This window comes from Aythya ferina (genome assembly GCF_964211825.1).
Source record: "Aythya ferina genome assembly, chromosome: 12".
NCBI lineage: Eukaryota > Metazoa > Chordata > Aves > Anseriformes > Anatidae > Aythya > Aythya ferina.
The window spans coordinates 11,540,237-11,554,953 of record NC_140308.1 but is presented as its reverse complement, the minus strand read 5'-3'; the positions used below and the strand labels follow the sequence as shown (position 1 = coordinate 11,554,953).

The following is a 14,717-nucleotide window of genomic DNA, read 5'->3' as shown; positions in this document are numbered from 1 at the left end:
TGTGCACCCAGCTCACAATGTTCTCCCTCCTCTCCCACGTCCTGCCCTCTCAGCCCATTGAAAGCCTGTACCGAGGCCTGCTGAATGCCCACAGCAAGGCCTGTTGACCTTGGTATGATTTTTGGGGGTATTCCTAACAAGCAGCCCTGGACTGCTCTGCACCACAGGACTGGACTGGCCTGCCAGACCTTCACCCAGTACATTCCTGTTTCCTAGAAGAACAACTCTCCAAGAGAAGCCCAAGGAACAACTTTACCTGTGACCTATCCAAGAAACAGCTCATCTTGTCTCAGCCCTAAATATGCATGGTTCCAAGCAGGACCTCACATATCTAACTGTCCCTTGGGATTAGCATCGCAGACATCCAGATCTGAAGAGCTCCCAGCTTACTGCGCACTGGGAAGTGACTGGGACTAGTTCACACATGGCAAGATCACTGCAGGCCCACCACGTGCCTGAGTTGATATTTTGAGGTTTGCAATTAAGTTTAGCCTGTCATTACACCTGGCAGCACAAACTGGTAAGGAACATTTGTAAAACCAGGCACCTATGCACAGCCTCGGGACGACTGAGAGGTTTCTGCCTCTGCCAGGGAAGGTCAGTTCAACAGAGGAACGAGGACCAGCCTCACAGAGGAGATTCCTCCAAAGGCGCAACTTCAGTACTGCCTCCTTTCCTGTAGCACATGTCTACATGCTTCGTGCTGAGAGCACTAAAATGCCTTTTGCACATGTGCTCACCCATCACGCTAGCCCAGCAGCTCATGCGCAGCTCCCCAAGCTGCCATGAAGCTCCTGGTTCAGTGTAGAAAAGCACAAATCCAACTCCTCACTCTACTGTAACTTCAAGGGTTACACACACTGATACTGCAGGGAAGAGCATCTGGAAATCAGGCATGTCCCGGTCAAGATATAATGTGATGAGGAACAGGACCTGCAGAACCTCAGGGAGCTTAAAAGCTTGCACAGACCTCAATGCAGGCTCACCCTTATGAATTTATGTCTTGCTAAAAGCACCTCACAAGAGCCCTTATCGCAGGACTCCTATGCCAGGCTCTGGCACAGAGGGAAGGAAAAGATAAAGATGCTGAAAAACGTTAATTCAGCTTGATCCAACCATGAGCAACACAGAGTCTCTGCTCTGGTTAGGAATCCAGGTTTGTCCTCGTGCCCAAAATACGAGTGTCATTTGGAGACATCAGCAGCGGCAAACCACAGGAGGCAGAAATCCACGCAGCTTCAGGACTTACCTCCACCCATTTTCCATTGACTTCCATGAACAGGACACAGAAGGGGTCGGATTTGGAAGTGACATCCCTGTCCAGAAGGTTTTGGCCGCAGACGGACAGCTCGACCTTGCAGACGCAGTACTGGGAGCCGATAGGCCCCGCTGGCGAGGGAGTCCCGGTGTACGCCATGGACTCCAGCAGCAGCAACCCCAGGCAGTCTGTGGGACACGAGAGAAAGGAGAAAGACCTCAGGGCAAGCAGAAAGGCAGGCAGCCACACAAAGTGCTGGATGCAAAATCATTTACAAGGCTTTCCTGGCAGTCAAGCAGCTGCCCTGCCTGGTCATCACCCCCACACGGGCGCCGTACCAGGCTTCCTGAGTGGGAGCTCAGCAGAACAACAAAATCCTGTCATGGCTTTACTCCACAAATAATAGGTTTTCAAGGAAAGGTGGCAACTTCTGTTTAGCCCCCAAAAGAGCAGGAGGAAGCGAGGCAGCATCTTGGGCACAGCAGCAGAGCTGGCAGAAGGCAGCAAACCCAGCACGGCTATCGCAGCCATCGCCTCTGCCTACAGACGGCTTTGGTTTTGTGACATCTCACCTCTGCTGGAGACAGTGGAAGGACCAGCAAGTATGGACAAATACTAGGAGGAGAGGAGACTGAACTCGTCCAACCAGCCTGTGCTGGAACAAATTCACCATACCGCATCACAGAAGGTGTCCCCTCCTGCCTGCCTCACCTCTGCATTATTGGAGCCACCCAGGGGTGCACGGCCAGCCTCAGGCACGTACCCACGCCTTGGGTACACAAACCCTGGGGGCTGGTTAGGAAGGCCTCCCAGCATAGGAGGGAGCTGACTCTGCAGGGTGGTGCAAAACATGACTTGAGGTATTTGGAGGTCACAGCCACGCCACCCTGCCAGGTCCCCTGCTGACATCTCCAAATTATAATTTCAAATCCTAGCACGGGAAGCGTTCCCAGCCTCTTTCTCCAGCGTGATTTGTCTTTTGTGGGGAGAAATTACACTTCCATTATACTTTTCAACATGAAAATTGGTCATCGGCTGGCACTTTCGGAATGGCTGGGGAGCAGTAACAAGTCTCGAAGTGCAGGGATTTGCTCCCACGTGTGGGTCCTGTGAGCTGACCCACGGGAGCACCTGGACTGCCCCGAGCTGATCCAGCAGTCCCACGGCAGCAGCCCTGCACTCCCAGGCTGTCCCTGCTGATGGACGGGTTTGTCCCAAATCACAATGGCCAGACGTGAGCTCTGCCCCAAATCATCATAAAGAAAGGGGTGAGACCTTGTGGCTGGTGAGGTGAAGAGAAACTCTGACCCTGGGTTCTGGCTCAGTGCTGCTCCCAGCCTTTCACCAGGCCGGTGGCAGGGGCTCTGGCAGCAATGACAAAGCAGCATTTGCTGGCTGACCGAAGAGCCAGGCCAATATGACAACTGTATGACCTGGTGCACAGGATGAGTTACAGGACCTCGATAAAAACTCATTTGTTATAAGAAGAGCTTACCAAAAGTCTGCAATCAAAGCTACTCCGCTGAGATAAATGGGAGCTTGATACCATTATTAATATGACAACCCCATATACCTCCCACTTGACAGGTTCGCTTTCTGACGTGCAGTCCACTTGTGAAAAACATAAGATGCCTTCAACAGAAAAAAGAGAAGGGAGAAAAGGGAAGGGAAAAAAAGCGAGGTCGTAGCATTGTCAGATTAAGTTATATTCATAAATGCTTGTGGCTGGGGTTGCTATTGGAAAGAGAGCTCTGCCCGTCAGCTGGTTCAATACTTTTTCTCCATAGCCCTCTTCGTCAAGAGTGTTCCTGGCTCATCCGCTTTATCTCAAAACCTCAAACAACACCTTCCTTCCCTCTGATAAGCCATCTGCTGCTGTTTGGCATTGAAACCCCAATTAATATTATTTGTTTATTCTCCCTGGGCACAAGTATCAGCAGGCGCTGCTGCTGACAGAGAGGGAGCAGGGATGTCACTGAGCACCCAGCCTCGCGTGCCACAGCCCTGCCGTGGAGTCCCACGGAGGAGGAAAACAGCTCTCCCTTACCAGGCTAAGCCTTCCTGCCCTGTCTGCTAAGATTTCTGCTGAACAGCAGCCTGGCTTTAAGTCCCAGTGGTACAAGCTCTTTATCACAACCCATTGCTCATCCAACTGACATGGAACGGGCAGGAGTGGCACAACTGTTTCAGCTCCAGAGGAACCCAGAAACCTCTCCAGAAGAAGACAGCTCCATCCCTGGTTGTGCACACACGTGTCCATCCCTTCTCCAGAACAGCCACCAAGCCCCAGCCCCACACAGAACTTGCTCCCCTCCAGAGCAGCTCCATCTAGCACCATCGTTCCCAATTCCCAGCAACAAGAAATCAAACAGTGTACTTGAGGAACCCAAATCTGCTGTAACCCCAAGGAGAAATACCCACTGGCTTCTTAAACTGGCTTCAGAATTAGGTGGAAGAAGTACTCCTGGCCTCTCCACCTTGGAGCCCTTGCTGCCTGCAGGCACTACCTACTTGCTCCTCTCCGAGCCCACACTGCCAGTTGTGGCTGAAACAAATTTATTTATTTTTTAATACACAGATCATGCAATTGATGTCTTAAAATAGCCAGTCCTGTTCTATTTATGCTGCGATCTGCCTGCTACTCCCTCCAAAAAGCAAACTGTGCAGTTGTGCTGATGTGGATGGGGTCCTGCTGGAGTGCGAGATCCGGGTTGGGTTTTTCCATCTCCCCTTCCCCCCAGATCTCAACGCTGCCTCACACAAAACAGAAGCAGCAAATGACTCAGTGGAAAAAGCTTTTTTTCCCAGGGCTGACTGGCACTAAAACATCCTCTGAGCATGCTGAGCATCGCTTGCACTCCAGCCCCTGCTGAGCCTCCAAGAGCGCCGGCAGCGCAGGAAGCTCATAGCCAAAGCATCCACAGAGAAGAGGAGAGGTGGCCAGTGCTGACTGGGACCTGCTCCCAGCCCAGGTGCCCAAAATCAGGGACTGGGACCCTGGCCTCTTCCTCCCCTCCACCCATGGAACGTGGGATCCTGGTGTCATTACACAGGTGCCCAGCCATGCAACTACCAAGAAGGCAAAAGGCAGCAGGGCGATGCCACCAGCCCTTTCCGCACAGCCCTGATAAAGGTGATTTTTCCACCAAGGAGCTGCTGATCCATCTGGCCCTCAGAGGCCAGCTCTCCACCGAGGATGGAGATGCCCAAGAGACGGGTGGACCTCTCACATCACCCACCAGCTCCGGTCCCTCTGGATACACCCAGGTGGCTGCACCCCATGCCCTTTGCCAACACCGTGGTGCTGGGGCACAGCAGATGGGTCCTGTCCTAAATGTCCCCAGCTGCACTCCAAGCACCTCACCCTCAGGTCAGCGCGTGGCTGAGCTTTGGGCCCATGAAACTCCTGAGAGCATCTCTCACCAAGGCCAAAGAGTCAGCAAGAGGGACATGGAGCTTTCCCCTTGGCCAAGCTGCCCATGCCCTGCGGGGCTGCTCCTCTTCCTCTGCAGGCACAACAGCTGTGTGCTTGCAAACCAGGCCAGGGGATGGATTCACCTGACAACCAACCCATATAAAAGGAAAGAGTCTTTTTCTCAGCCAGGTAAGCTCCCCAAACAATTCACCATGTACCCACGGAAATGCCAGCGGTAACACTGAGAGATGAGGCAGGAGGCCAAAAGCATCCGTGATGCTGTCATAGGGCACGGACACATCTGCGTGTCCCAGCATCACAACCAGCCCATTCGCTCAGCGTCCAGCCCCGGGAGCAGTCTCTGGGCAGAAGCACATTGGGAAGAAATGGGTCTTGGCCACCCTGCAGCTCATACCTCTGGGCTGGGCGATGGCACACATCCAGTACCTCCCCCGGGGCAATGGGATGCTTTGAACTCGGGGGAAGCGGGGCTGGCAGCAGAGCCAGCTCTCCATCGTTATACATTCCAGTCTCTCCTCCTTTTTTTTTTTTTTTTTTATTTTTTGTTCTCGTCTCTCTGCATTCGCTGCCCTAAATTAAGTCCTCCGACTCACTTGGCATCCGCAGCCAAATATTCTCCTAACATATAATCACAGCTGCCAGGTTCGTGCTTATCGCGCTGCCACGTGGCTTCCTGCTGAAAGGCACGCCAGCCTGCGGCTGCCCGGCTCCCAGCAGCGCGGGTCCAGCCCCAGCGGGGGCGTGCATCTGCCCCGTCCCAGCTCCCCAGCTCCACGCTGCACCCCGGGAACACGGGAAGGGTGTTCCTGCAACATCTGATACTGGCCACAGCAGGTGCTTGAAGAAGAGCCCTCAGAAGGGAAGGGTTGAGAGGTGCGTTCCCCAGATCACACGGTCCCAGCAATTCACGCCTCAAGGACCTCCTGAGATGGACACATCTCTGCACTTCATAATCTTTGAGTGCTTTTTCCTATGTGACTGTGTCCCCCCAAGGCTGCTCTGTGTCCACAGCGCTCTGCAGCAAGGGATTTGGTGCCCAGCAAGCGCTGCAGCCACCCAGAAGAAAGGGGAGCCCCAGGGCGATGCACACATCCTCTTCTCCCTCCTCCGGGAGAGAAGCACGCCACACTGGGCAGGGTAAGGTGGTTTTAAACACGAACAGGAGAAGAAAACAAGAAAAAAAAAAAAAGAGAAAAGAAAAAAGAAAAAAAAACCCTCTCTCACCATCACACCAGGTCAGAGTTTGCATTACTACAGGAAACAGCTGCGTAGTTTTAGGGAAGCAGAAGAACAATAACCCCTAGTCACTGGGATGAAGGGCGAGCAGGGCTTACACTGGGGAGAGCATAAAGGCTGCAGGCGTGCAGAGCATTTCAGCAGGTCTCGAGGTGATGCCACAGCGGGGTGAGCAGCCAGAATTTGGGTTTGTGTACCCCAATCCACCTTTTTCACGGCATTTTAAGCAAAACATTTTTGGGGGCTTTTGTAATGTTAGCAGTACCCTCAAACTCCAGTGATTTCCTCTCCTTTAATCTAAAAATCAACAAACTTCACAGAGAACACACAAGGTATATTTGAAACAGCCCCAAAAGTACCAGACTCATGGACAGTCCCTCTGGGTCCCTCTTGGAAGCCCCCCCACCCCCCTCCTTTGGGAAGATCACTGATTTCCCGACACCTCTGAGCTTACAGGCAGCAGAGGCAGCAGGAGAGCAGAGGGAGGAAGAAGAGCATGGGAAAACCCACAGCACTGGCCTCTCCAGTCGGCAGCAAGGCTCTTCTGCAAATACCTCTGCTGTGGACGCCCCTGCTGGGAGCACCAGACCTCCAGCCCCGCGGATTGGTAGCACAGAGGCAGGCAGGCAGCCCCAGACCAGCACCTCTGGAAATGCAAACCTCAGCCCAGCCCACCAGGGAAGCACAAGGGGCCTGACACAGCGGAAAAAAAAAAAGGTTTCAAGATGACATAAATGTGTCATCTCCCAAATAAGCCCTTCCCGATGGAAACCATCCCGAACGCTGCCTGGCTAGGTAATTGCTGCTTGTGCTGACGGCAGGTTTTCTCACACTGCTGTTGCAAAAAATCCCGTCTCGAGCAAGCTGTGACGATGGCCAGAGGCCTGGGGCCACCTCAGTGCTGATTCCAGCGTGACCCTGGGTGAATCTCACCTCTCTCCCTTCTCCTTTGCCTGCCCTCGCTCAGCAGTTCCTCGCTGCGGTGTGATGTGACGGGCTGACCGCACCAGGAGCTGCCTCACAGCCCCCTGGAGAGGCTTTCTAAAGAAACAAAGCTTATGTGGTCACAGTTTATCTATTTACATCACTTCTTCCCCAAAACCCTCTCCCTAGAGTACTTTCCAAACAGACTTTCCAGGCAGATTGTAGCCCGGGAAAACCACAACACAACCTCAGCTCTTCTTGGACAGCACAGAGCCTGGCCACCGGGCACAGGAGCCACAGAAAATTTGGCTTCCCTCAATCTCCAGGGACTGCCTTGCTTCCTGAAGTCAGCCTTCACTTGCACTGTCCCAGCTCACCTTCAGAGCACAGAAAGGTGAAGCCATCACTGGAGTTTTGATGTTGACTTAGCCCCGAGGTGCTGCACGGCAGGCAGACTGAAGTCCTCCTCCTGCCTCCTTCATGCCATGCACAGACCCCAAATCCAGGCAGGACAAGCCACCCAAAACGTCCAGCTCCTCTCCAGTGTCAGCTCTTAAATGAAAAGCCCACTGGCCCTCGCAGGTTTGCAGCCCATGCTCTGAATGCAGATGTGTCCTGGCACCGCTTTTTGTCTCCAGGAGCTACCAGGGAGAGGCTGAATCGGAAAGGGTTCAAACACCTTTTTTTGTGGTTGGGTTGCTCTGAAATGATCGAATGTGCATGGTGGCTTTTGGCAGCCCTCACTGCACGTGCAGCGTGGGCTCCTCGGTCCCCAGGGGTGTAAATCCCGCTGCTCAGAGAGGTCAGGGCTGGCCGAGAGAGCACCTCTGTGCCTGCAGGACGGCTCCTGCTCCCTGCCCTGGGCCATCCCCAGAAGCTGAGGCCACAGCGGACCCTGAAGACGCGGCACCCCGAAGGTGGGCCAGCTGGGTCAGCTGAAACGCAGAGCACAGCACACCAAAAAACAGCCATGGCCATCAGAGGGATGGAAACCCTAAGGGGCAAGCTAACGCTCTGGCGAACTAATTCTCACTGCAGATTTCCTGATGCTCACCAGCTGAGCCAACTGCACCATGCCCGGCAAGGGGGGGACGTCACCCCACACGCCAGGGCGCTGCGGGGCGCAGGGCTGGCACCAGAGCAGCCACAGAGGTGACCGTGGTTGCAGCCACGAATTCCAGCACTCTCTAATTTCAAGGGTCAAAGCTGGGTTCTGCCTAGTTCTGCCTGCAGAAGTTCCGTGCATGGAAACAGGACAATGCACATGGACTTGAGCACGAGGCCGTAGTCCCCAGAGGCACGTGCCCAGCAGACAACGCAGGGAGAGCTAAACCCAGCAAGAGAGGCTGCGTCCAGAGAGCAACTGGAGGGATAACGGGGTAGAATTCACTAACCAGCATCGCAGCTTCGACAAGCAGCAGCTCAGGTTTTGCCTTTCTGTCCTGAAGAGCCCCGTCCAGCCTCTCCAGCCCCGAGGGCACGTGCTGCTGAGGGGAAGAAGCACCGAGCTGCTCCCAGCGATGGGTGAGGGCAGCTCACAGCAGCCAAAAAGCCTCCCGCAGGGGACCAAGCCCAGGAGGCTGTGGGAGAAACTGCTCTCCTGCCAGGGGATGGCACGGGGGCTACAATCCACCCCAGAGCACGGGTCACCCAGGCTGCAAGCCCCATCCCGAGCTGGCAGCAGTCCCGGGGACCTGCCTGGAGAAGAGGGGACGCTGCCAGCCCTGCCTTTGGTCACCAGCTGGCTCGCAATGCCCAGCACCCCGCTGCCGTTTGGGATGCAGGATGGTGAGGAGGGACAGCAATAGTCAGGGGATGCTTTGAGCAAGCTGGGCAGGTGGGAGCGATGTTCCCATCCCTGCAAGCATAGTCAGGCTCAGCTTCAGCCATAAGCACCTAAAAAGCGACTGAGAAGCCCAGCTGGGAGCTGAGACACGCCAGCAGCAGCCTGCTTCTCCTGGCACCTCCATCACCACTGCTGCAGGACTGCAGGACAGGACCCACGTCCTCGCAGAGGTCCTGCACCCACAGAAAGCAGAGTTTTTGCTAAGCTGGGCGTGTGAAGGAAAACATGCCCCCGGCCAGCAGGCAGCCTGCAACGCCACCCGCCCTGCCCTGACCCTTGAGCAGAGTCCGTCCCAGCACTCGGGAGCAAAGGGCAGTGAGGTTTGCTCTCCAGCCTGCTCTGGATGAAGTCTAAAAGCGTCATCGCCCAGCACCTCATCCCCAAAGCGACCGGGCTGGGCAAAACCTCGCCTCCTGGAAGGAAGTCACCCGCCACGACGAGCACGGGGACAGCACGAGCGCTGCGCTCCCAGCAGTGGCAGCGTGTATGCACGGCGCTCACCTGGTGGGAAGCAGCAGGCTTCGTCCTGGCAGGCAGAAGCAAGGCTTGCTCCTCCACCCCTGCGGTGACAGGCAGAGGGAAGCGGCTTTATTGCCAGTGCCATGCTTCACAGAGACCACGCAGAGACCTAGCGTGTTCGGAAGAGCGCTCAGAAAAATCACACGCTGGGAAAAGACAAAAAAAAAAAAAAAAAAAAAAAAGCATTTCCTCTAAACCTGAGAGAAAAAGAGGCAGGTTGCGGCGGCTGGGAGCAGGAGGCAGCCCGGCCCCAGCTGGCACCAGGCACCCACAGCTCGCTGCACACTCGGCGCTCGGTAACTGCTCACAGATCAGCCACCGGCTCCCAGCACGGCAGCAGAGGGATGCTGCTCAGAGATGGAGAGGGGGAAGCGAGAGGCAGGGCAAGACGGGATCACGAGAGCATCATCCTCCACCACGAACACACCGCAATGGCAACTGGAATTGGGTCCAGCCATCTGCAAGCACGTTTGGCTTAGACACACCACGACAACCACATATTGCTGCTTGAATACAGCCTTCCCCTTGGGCTCAATTTCGGAAAATCTGTGATTTAGGGCAGAAAATATTGTGATGTCACCATGAATCCTGGAGCTAGCGTCAAACCCTCCACAAGCTGCATCTACGGAGAAGCAAATGTAAACCACGAACCCCATGATTCTCCTCTCAGACACAGCGTGCTGGGGACTGTGGGCAGGTTTTAACTTCCAGCCACTGCTTCTGAATTTTCTCACCCCTTATAAATATCTGGGGGTGAAATTACTTTTTCCTTCTATACCCAGCATACCTAGCATGTATTTGCTATTTGACTTATTAAAGGTTTATCTAATGTATTAAAACCAAATATCTGGCTTTCTGAATTTCAGCTGAATTCCTATTTCTAGCCAATACCATGCATCACGGGTGAGGGAAAAAAGCATTACTTCAGTAATGAGAAACACCTTTAAGCATTTACCAATGCCACTGCAGGCCAGTGCCAGCACTGGGTGTTTGCTGAGCAGCCAGAACTTCAAAGCCTCTTCCCTGATCCTATAAATAAGCATTAATTAAGTTTTGTGCAACGCTTGCTCACACTGCCACACTGACACCAAGGAAAGAAATGCTCTGGGTGCAGGAGGGGCAGCAAGAGCTTGTCCTTCCCTCTGCTGAACGACATCGAGCGTCTGTCCATCCACCAACTTGTGACAACTCCGAGGAGCTGGGTACAAACCAGTTGAGCAGCAGAGGGATGCAGATGCCCACCAGCACCGCATGTACTGGGTTCTACCAGCAAGCAAGTCAAAGAGCACCCCAAGTCCTCGCTTTGGTGACAGCACCAGTGACGTTCCCCTGGGCTGGAGCTCACCCTGACGCTGCACACAGGTAAAGCTGCATGCTCATCGTGAACATCCATTTTTTTTCCTGAATTATTACATTTCATCTGCCTGCTTCACAGCAGAGATGCTGCCAGGCTGGCACTTGACGCACAAAGCTTCGCCCTGATGTGGATTTGTTTGACAGGGACACAAAACCCTGAACGCCACTTATAATGAGAGTTAAGCCTGATAAATTCTCAGCTCCTTTCCAACAGCTTTAAAAATTGCTGGAGGGAATATAAAATTTGCTTTACATGGTTGCACAGCACTGGACTTGCCGTTTAACAGCAAAACGCATGTTCCCAGCTCTTTGGATTTTTAAAATAAGCCTCTCAATGTCTGATGTTCCTTCTTAAATCCTTACTGCCTGGAATTGCCTGGTCATGGAAAACCTGGGGCTGGGGGGCAGTGCCTATTTTAGACTTGAGCTTTTTCCTGTTGGATGCTGGAAAGAGGCAGAAAATCTGCCAGTTCCCAAACCCAAAGCCACAGGAAAAGGCAGCATGCGAATAAAAAGTGCAGTTACTGTTACTGAAGGCTACATTTGCTTATTTTTCTGGTGCTTTAAAGACATTGTTATGACTACAGCACATGGCCTCCTAACTCACCTGAGTTCCTGGGAATTACTTTCTCCCTTGCTCCTGTGATCAAAACAAACAACCCGCCTGGATAGAACAACACCAGCAGCCAGGAGACTGAGCTAAAGATAAAATGACAACTCAGGTCTCTCAACAAATATTTTACAGCGGTTTTAAGACAAGCCATAACGCTGTGCTTTTTTTTTTTTTTTTTTTTTTTTTTTGGGGGGGGGGGGTTGGGGGGAGGGATATGTTTGGTTTTTTCATGCCGTTTTGTTGTTTGGCTCCTGCCAGGAACACAGTTTCAAACACCTGCCCACTCCCCAGTGCCAAAATTTACCTTTTCTTCAGCCTTTGCATGAAATCCAAAGCTCTCAAATAATGAGCTCCTTATGAGGGCTGGCAACCCTGAGCTGGGACAGGAGGCTGCCAGTGCGGCTCTTCCACCAGTTAAGCCAGCATTATGTCCTCGGCGCTCTGACAGCTCCAGGAGAACAAGCCCCGCTTCACGGTCACACAGCCGATGCCCAGCAGCTTTCCCCAGAGGCACACACTGCCCGCAGAGGTTTCCACTGAAGTCAGTGGGAAATTCTTTCCACCGGGTTTAACAGAAGTAAGAAGGTGGGTTATTGGTCACAGACCATTCATACGCCATGCTGAGACTCCCAAAAGCCCTAAAAGGCAGACAAAACCCATACAATTCCAGTGCACAGCTGGGCAGACTGGTGATCACGGGGGAGCTAGCAGCTGCTCCAGCACCGCACAGCTCCTCGCTTTTGGGGTGAGAGAGCTGGAAGACGATGCTGTGCTGGACTGCTGGGGAACGCTTGGCTCACAGCATGCAGAAACATCCCCACGGCACAAAGAGCATCCTCACCAGCAGCTCGAGCAGCCGAGACCCAGAAGGGTTTTTCTGTGGTGGAAACCTGGGTGCACAGGGCCAGTGCCCTGCTCATGGTGCCCACAAACCCCGGGAGCAATGGGTTCTTGAATGAAAGATGCTGCGAGCAACCGGTGCGAGGTCCTCGGCTCTGTCCCCTCCCCGGGAACAAGGACACCCCCGCGGCGGTGCAGTGATGTGGCCCTTGGTGATCTCGTTTCCCTCTGGACCACCCAGCTGAGCTCAGACAGGCAGTGGGGAGGGAGCAGCTCCACAGATGGACTCGAGGACACCAGCCCCGACCCCCCTGCCCATGCCCCCGGAGCAACAGCTCCATGACAGCCTCAGAAGGCAGCTCCAGGACCTCTCACCTCCCACAACAAGCGCTGGGGACCTCCTGTGCCACTTTGCCTGGCACCTTCCCTCCACACTGTCCTGGCTGGGATGCCCTGGAAGCAGTGGCAGATGTTGCAGCAGAGAAACAAAAACGAATCTCATCAGAAGATGTGCATCCCAGGCTGTCACGCAGCTGTAACCGAAGCAAATGCATCGCTTCCTGGAGGCTACTCCATGAAAACACCCTCAGGTCTCCAGCGAGGATCCTCTCCCCACACCCTGAGCTTTTGTTCCCAGCCCTCCTCATCGCTCTGCTCCCTGTCCCCCCGACAGGGCTCACTCCAAGGCGATGCCGGACCCACGATGAAACATTTCTGACCCCCGAAAAGCACGGGGACACCACGCAGCGTGTAAGAAAGCCCCAGTACCAGCCCTACTGCTCGAAATCCCTGACTCCATCCTTCCTACCAGCAAGCCCCCCGTGGCTCCCTGCACATGGCCGGGGACCCCCGGCAGAGGCAGACAGAAGGAGGCAGGAGCCGGGGCAGCGCTGCGGGACACGCACAGCGCCCGCACCAGCCTGCTCCTGCCCCCAGCCCCACGGGAGCACCTCCAGGAGGCTCCGAGCCCCGAGCTCGGGCTCACGGGGACCTCCCCAACCCCTTGGGGGCTTGGAGAGGCAGCAGCAGGGGTGCAGCCCCTCCGTGGTGGTCCTGCCCGGAGCTCTGCTCTCCTCCCGCTCCACCCCTGCCCTTCTGCCCGCTGCCTTCGTCCCCTAACCCGGGCTCCCCCCGGCGGGGCTCGGCGCTCCCCGGGCTGCCGACTTCGGGAGCGGCCGGGGCCGGGGGTGGGCTCGAGCAACAGGCGGGGAAGGGGAAAGGGGAACGCGAAGGCTGCGGGATGGGCGTCCCCGCCCTGCCCCGAGGGCTGTCACCTCCCCTCCCCTCCCCTCCCCGCTGCCGCCCCTCGCCCCCTGCCCTCCCTCAGCGCCCCCTGCCCCGTGCTCACCGCCGCGGGCCGGGCCGGGCCGAGCAGCTCCCGCGGGGCGCGGGCTCAGCGCCTCGCCATGGCCGCTGCCCGCCGCCCGCCGCCGCCTTCGGGGGGCGCGGCCCGCGGGCGGGGACCGGGGGCGGCAGCGCCACCCCCACCCCTTCCTCCTCCTCCTCCTCCTCCTCCTCCTCCTCCTCCTTCTCCTTCTGCTTATCCTGACCCGGGCGGGGAAGGGGCGCAGTTGGGCCCGTGAGGCAGGCGGGGTCCCTCAGGGTGCCTCGGGATCCCTCAGGGTCCCTCAAGGTGCCTCAGGGTGTCTTAGGGTCCCTCAGGGTGCCCGCCCGGTTCGGGGCTCGCGGCGCTGAGGCAGGACGTCGAGCACCGCCTTTGTTGGCATCCGGGGTGCTGCATCGTCTTCTGGGTGTTTTGGGGGTGTTTTCTGCTGTCCTCATTCCCCAAAGTCCTTCTCTGGAGCTAACCCAGCTCCAAGGGAGCGTTCCGCTCCGCGCATACATTGCAGTAAAGACTCTCGTTGCAATAACGCCTCACACCAAGGGAACGCATTCCAGTAGGAGAAGCAGGACCCGCTCGAAGTTTTCCCCTTTGGGTGTGTTTCGTGGCCATTCGCCCTGCAAATGCAGCTGGAAAAGCTTTCAGAGAAAAGCAGGGGGAAGGCTGGCAGAGGACTTCCCATGTTAAATACCCATGAGGAAAACACAACTCTGTGGGAGCAGCACCCCTCGCTTCTGACGGACACCGGGTCGGCCCTGCCTCACTGGGACCGGACCCTGCCCCATTTCTGAGATGGAGATGGGGTAATCAGGCTGCAAGCATCCCTCTGAGGCTTCAGATGAAAGGAGTCACCTTTATTTGTATAGGGCCCTTTAGTGCAGCTTCTGTTCATACTTCTAAAGACCACAGCCAACAAGAGCAAGTCCCAGTGTCCCCCTCACCAGCTTTCCCCTCTCCTGCAGCTTGATTGCTTAAAGTCAGATTAATTTTAAGGCACTAAGGCAGATTTCCCCACTGACGGTGTCCCTCCCTTCCCCAGCTTCGTGCCCTTCCTGGCTGCCTGGCCACCCCCAGCCCAGCAGCAGAGCAGGGGCATGCAGGATGCTCCTGCTCTGCCCAGGCAGCGTGCCTTTTGGGGGCACATCCGAACAAAAGCTGAGCCCAAACGCAGGTTTCTAGGAGCAAAATCCTTCTTTCTGTGTTAGCCCAGCCAAAAGCTAGCACAGGAAGGAAGGGGGCTGTGCCCGAAATAGGCGTTCAGCTGGTATCTGGGATCTGCGCAAGAAATGGGCCTTGTGCTGGGGCTGCCCTGTCACCTCCATGCCGCTGTCCCCAAGTATCACTGGA

At 55.5% G+C, this 14,717-nt stretch overlaps 1 protein-coding gene across 3 annotated transcripts in view; it reads right to left on the bottom strand.

The window, feature by feature from the left end:
• CPNE2 (copine 2) overlaps nucleotides 1–14,717 on the bottom strand; it is a 55,794-nt gene that overhangs the window by 38,751 nt on the left and 2,326 nt on the right. Inside the window, exons 1-2 of one of the 3 annotated variants that reach the window (XM_084533918.1) lie at nucleotides 13,377–13,447; nucleotides 1,250–1,446 (exon numbers count right to left, since the gene is read on the bottom strand). In XM_084533918.1, the coding sequence (XP_084390044.1) occupies nucleotides 1,250–1,417 (168 nt within the window). In that variant the 5' untranslated portion in view covers nucleotides 1,418–1,446; nucleotides 13,377–13,447. Of the gene's footprint in view, nucleotides 1–1,249; nucleotides 1,447–12,403; nucleotides 12,482–13,376; nucleotides 13,448–14,717 lie in introns of those variants that run through there. The other 2 variants (XM_084533919.1, XM_084533917.1) reach the window with 2 other exon arrangements.